The sequence below is a fragment of the Arachis hypogaea genome, chromosome 11 (assembly GCF_003086295.3).
Source record: "Arachis hypogaea cultivar Tifrunner chromosome 11, arahy.Tifrunner.gnm2.J5K5, whole genome shotgun sequence".
Lineage (NCBI taxonomy): Eukaryota > Viridiplantae > Streptophyta > Magnoliopsida > Fabales > Fabaceae > Arachis > Arachis hypogaea.
The window spans coordinates 146,743,303-146,748,518 of record NC_092046.1 but is presented as its reverse complement, the minus strand read 5'-3'; the positions used below and the strand labels follow the sequence as shown (position 1 = coordinate 146,748,518).

General features: G+C 41.7%; 1 protein-coding gene across 1 annotated transcript; it reads right to left on the bottom strand.

The window, feature by feature from the left end:
- Window positions 1-3,077: 3,077 nt before the first annotated feature.
- On the bottom strand, window positions 3,078-4,467 carry LOC140176286 (serine/threonine-protein phosphatase 7 long form homolog). Its single transcript, XM_072206231.1, has 4 exons — window positions 4,321-4,467; window positions 3,557-3,780; window positions 3,381-3,462; window positions 3,078-3,302 (listed from the first exon to the last, which is right to left on the bottom strand). Exons 1-4 carry the CDS (start codon window positions 4,465-4,467, stop codon window positions 3,078-3,080), a joined length of 678 nt encoding a protein of 225 aa, XP_072062332.1.
- Between the last annotated feature and the right edge of the window lie 749 nt (window positions 4,468-5,216).

Sequence of the window (5,216 nt, the reverse complement as noted above, 5' to 3'; positions counted from 1 at the left end):
ATACTTATTTATACATTTTTTCTTCATTTTCATCTCATGTTTGAGAAGAAAATATTATGAGGGGTCTCACATTTTTTTTTTACTCTATTTTCTTTTTTCATCCAAATAATAAAAAACTCACATTTACGTCCATTTTTTTTTCACATTTTTTCTATATTCTTCTAATCCAAATAAAGTGTTAAATAGAGCTCAGTATAGTAACAAATTAGTCTTTAATTTGTCGGAAATAGAAAATAGCGTGGGAACAGAAAAAAAGAGATAGCAATGAGAATTTTCTTACTTGCTTTAGTGCGAACTTGGTTTACGAATTTATTGCTTTGGCGGAACTCTGGGATATCTTGATGGGCATTGACTTAGCCTTGAGTCTCAACTTTGTTAACCTTATTATAGAGGTGGATTCTCTTGTTGAGGTTAAACTTTGGTTGAGTGGCATTCTTTTAAGGCTCTTGTCTTAGCAACCAAAAATAGGTACAGCAGATTAAGGGCTCAAGAATTTTAATATGAAAAGGAAAGTGGTGTTTTTGCCAGAAATAGGAGAATATTGTGTTTTACCCAATGGTAGATGCATGGTCAACACGCAGGGGCGTGTTGACTGCCACAAGTGGGAGGCGAGATGATGTGGCGCAGCTTGAGTGAGACACAGTGGCATCACATGGGGGCGTGCTGACCTAGCACGTGGGGGCGTGATGATGACGTGGCAGAGCTTGAATGGTCCACGTAGGCATCACGTGGGGGCGTGATGATGACGTGGCAGAGCCTGAATGGGCCACATAAGCATCACGGGGGGCGTGCTGATGTAGCATGTGGGGGTGTGATGATGACGTGGCGGAGCTTGATTGGTACACCGGGGCATCACGTGGGGGCATGATGACGTGGCACGTGGGGGCGTGCTGACACGTGGCAGGACGTGATTGGCTTGAGGCAATCAAAACGTGGGGGCGTGGTGAATGCTACTCTTTATATAAGGCAATGCTCGGGTCCATTTTCAATCTGAGGAAGTGTGTGAGTGTTCTTTGAGTGTGTTTCTGGTGTAATGGAGGGTACCGCAAACTTGGTAGTCTATCGCGACGGTGAGATAATACGTAATACTCATGAGGGAGTGAGGTTTGTGTGCCAGAATCAGTTTTCATTTGTGGTTCCATGCACCATGATGTTTATGGAACTTCAGAACTGTCTCTGTCAAAGCATGGAGAACGGTACGTTAATGAGAGTGAGCAGAATTCTGTACCGAAATCCGGTTGTAGTTTTTGGTGGTCTAATACAGTTTGATACCATGCCAATCACTGACGAAGTGACTATGCATAATATGTTTCAAATTCACCGGCAGACTCAGATGCGACAGCCACAGATTGAGCTGTATGTTGAGTTTGAAATCGTAGAGGCGGAAGGGATTCAAAATGATTTAGAGGTGGAGGATGATAGAGCTGCAGTGTACGAGGGAATGAATAGTGACAGCGAAGAGGACTTCGAAGCCACTTATGAAGCCGGCGACGAAGACGAGGATGGTGATGTGGGAGTTGAGACAGCAGCGGATAATGTAGTGGTTCACCCCTCGATCAGTCAACCGATGAACGTGCCACCTTTTATGCGTGAGTTGGATCTCGATGCCATGCATGCACTGGAGTTTCCGGAATATTCAAACATAGGTACGTGATGACCGAATAATATGTTTTCTTTAATCTATACTTTGGATTGATTAATAAACGATGATGGGCACTTTCTGTAGGCATTGTTGATCCCGAGGACGAAGAGTTCCGGATTGGAATGGAATACAGTTCTAGAAAGTCGGTTGTTGCAGCAATTAGAAGTTACACTATCGCTAGAGGAGTTGACTACGACGTGTATGAGTTTGAGCCACAGACGTTCTATGAAAAATGCAAGATGTATGGGCGTGGGTGCGACTGGCTTATCCGAGCCAGCTTGATACGGAAAAAAGGTTGTTGGAAGATACGCAGATACAATGGTAGGCACACGTGCACAATGGGAGTGATTTTACAGGATCATTCCAAGTTGGACTCGGATACAGTTGCTGAGGCTATAAGGCCATTGGTCGAGGCTGACCCGTCCATCAAGGTGAAATCTATAATAGCCGAAGTCCAGTCAAGATTCAACTATACCATCAGTTACCGAAAGGCTTGGTTGGCAAAGCAGAAGTCCATAGTGAAAGTTTTCGGTGATTGGGAGGAGTTTCCAAGCCTTGCCGTGGTGGCTCTCGATTATGGTTCAGAAGATGCCTGGGTCAGTTGTCCAGATAAAAACACGCCCACTGTATAATGGGAATGAAGAGGCGCAAGGGGTAAAAATACTTCATCGCATATTTTGGAGTTTCAATTCATGCGTTAGGGCATTTAGGCATTGCAAGCCCCTAGTTCAGGTTGACGGAACACACCTATATAGAAAGTACAAAGGTACACTTCTGGTCGCTGTTGTACTCGTCAACAAGTGTGTATGTCTGCCGGAGGAATCCACTATCGCATTATGCACCCTCTAACGTGTGGCCATAAGTAGGACGTCGCAAACCATGGCTCATACCGACTGATGGCCCACGTGGATCAGCTGAGGCTAACGGTGAATGCATAGCACTAAAATCTGACCAACCACTCAAACTAGCATTGGCCCAATTCTGTAGTTGCTGATCTCCGTGACCGCCGACGAAGAAGTCAAACCAATCATGACCGACTGGAATCGTCAGTATCGGCTGACACACCTGGCTGGACTGGCCCTGGTGCCTGTGCTGAGAGTGCTGGGAATGGTGGCTGTGCTGAGAGTGATGAGAGTGGTGGCTGGACGCACTCTGGTCCTATGGCTATGGTACATAATAAGGAACCGACTCAAACACTGCATGCTGAGGTGGGACCTGATGTGCAGGTGGGACCTGAGGTGCAGGTGGCTGAGGTGCAGGTGGATGAGGAACATACGCCGACAATCTCAGCATATGTCCGAATGAGCACACGTACCAATCTCGATACTCCGAGGTCGGTATGAAGTCCCAGGTCGGAAGGGGGTGCAGATCCCGCAGTCGAGTGTTTCGCTTATTGCCCCACTCTGCTATCCACTCCCCATGCAAAATTGTCCAGTCATAAAGCTGCACTCCGCGAAGAGCCATGCAATGCTGGTCCAGTGGAATGTCCCTTGGTATTCACAGGGGGGGACTGTGCGAACCCAAACTGACGCATCACTCGGTCCGCAGGGTGCCATTCGATACACTCGAACGACAACAACGGAGCAACGATATCACACACATCAAGATGTCCATGTAACTCGCTGGGTAAGATCATTCCTTCGTATGGCCGCCACTCAAACTGCCACAGATAATTCGAATGTCATAACCCTAACATTAATGTCTGGAACTAGGATTCATTAGAACCATAAATATTTACCTCCTGCATGTAATCTATATCATGCCTAAATGTCACCATGGTCTTCTCTAACCACGCTGTGCTCCGTTCCGAATGACTCCACCTGAAACATGATACAGTGAAAAAATTTACGTAAGTAACCGTTATTAAAACATGCATAATGAATATAATCTCCGACAGGCACCATAAATATTTACCTCATGGCAACTGGTATCTCAGCAGGTGGAAGGATATGTCTCGGTACGGGCGCAATACACGGCATTCGCTCCCATGCCCAAACAAACAACAGATTAAGAGGGTCATCCATCTCCTTCGTATCATATCGTGATGCACGGCATAGTGCTCTGTAAAGATGTGCGAGACATGCTGAACCCCAACTATAAGTATGGATCCGCTCGAAATCGCGAAGCAACGGTAGATACTTCGCATGGGCGGGAAAAGGTATAAGAAAAGAAAAAAGAAGAAGCTCGTACCTCCCTCCTCTACCTGTCTTGGCCCATTTCTCTTTTTTTTTTCGTTATGGTAATGTACCCTGGGTCTAGAAACTTTCTTCTCTTATGAGAAAAAGTTAGGGACGAAGTAGCAGAAGTTGCAGATTAGAAGACGGAAACTGGAGATAGAGGCCGATCGAACAACTAGGAATCCTATCTATCCACCTCTCCAGACACAATATCCCTCCTTGAATTATTCGGTAATGCAATACTTATTGAATAGAAAGAACAAAATTCATTTCGGTCGACTTATCTGTGAATAGGGTCAACCCTAACATACAGAAAATCTGACATCTCATGTATCTTCTTATGGACTCTTCAGTGTCCAACGGCTCCTCATCTCTGATAACTCGAACCCAACCAAGTTTTATATAGGATTTCGAATTACGACTGAGCACCGGTTCACGTCCGAATATTGCCATGCTCTGACTCTGAACGAAATCAATACTACTGTCAGTTCATCCACTCACAGGCTCTCCATCAATTGGTAAGCCAAATATATGTGCGACATCTTCCAATGTCACTGTAACCTCACCCACCGGCAACACAAAAGTGTGAGTCTCCGGCCTCCACCTTTCAACCAGAGCAGCTAACAACGGGTGAAATCCTCTTATCATCCCAATCCTAGATACGTGGTAGAATTCCGTAGCGCGTAAGTAGTTTTCGACCCTCGGATTCTAACTCTGTGGCGGATCCAATTTACACACCAACAAATTTCTGTTAGGCTGCATTAACAAAAATATATTTGTTATATTACTTATAAATATTCATTTATTAATAACAAATATTAGCATATCTATTTATAAAATGTATATGATCACTTCAATTAATAATATTATTTACATATTTATTTATTTTAATATTTTATTTGTTAGAATCATTAACGTGCAGTGCATTACCATAGTTAAAATATTTTTTTTTGTGCATCAACATATATTTCTCTAATATTATTAATAACAACGTATATATATTTCTAATATTTATTTATTACTTTAATATTTATATATTAAACTTTTGAATATGTTCAACATACATATTTATTTACAGAATATATATTTTTTTATTTTACTATAGTATTATTTTTATATTTTTATCGTAGAGAAATATATTTTTTTAAAAAATTTTTAGTATGTCGTATAGTATAATATATATTTTATTTTAGTATTTTTATAACAGAAAATTAATTTAAAATTAACAAAAAAAATATATTTTAATATATTAAATAACCAAAAATAACAAAATTAAAATACACAATAAAAATATAATTTACCAACTTACATAAATTGGATGATCCAAATAATTTATAATATGTTCCTCCGGAGCATTATAATTACGAACCATTCTTTAAAATAAATATAAAATAATA

Coding starts and splice junctions, on each gene's coding strand:
- LOC140176286 (XM_072206231.1), bottom strand. CDS start 4,467: ATGATAAGAGGATTTCACCCGTTGTTAGCTGCTCTGGTTGAAAGGTGG. Junction 3,781..4,320: donor TACCAATTGATGGAGAGCCT/GTGAGTGGATGA, acceptor GCCCATGCGAAG/TATCTACCGTTGCTTCGCGA. Junction 3,303..3,380: donor ATATAGATTACATGCAGGAG/GTAAATATTTAT, acceptor TATCTGTGGCAG/TTTGAGTGGCGGCCATACGA.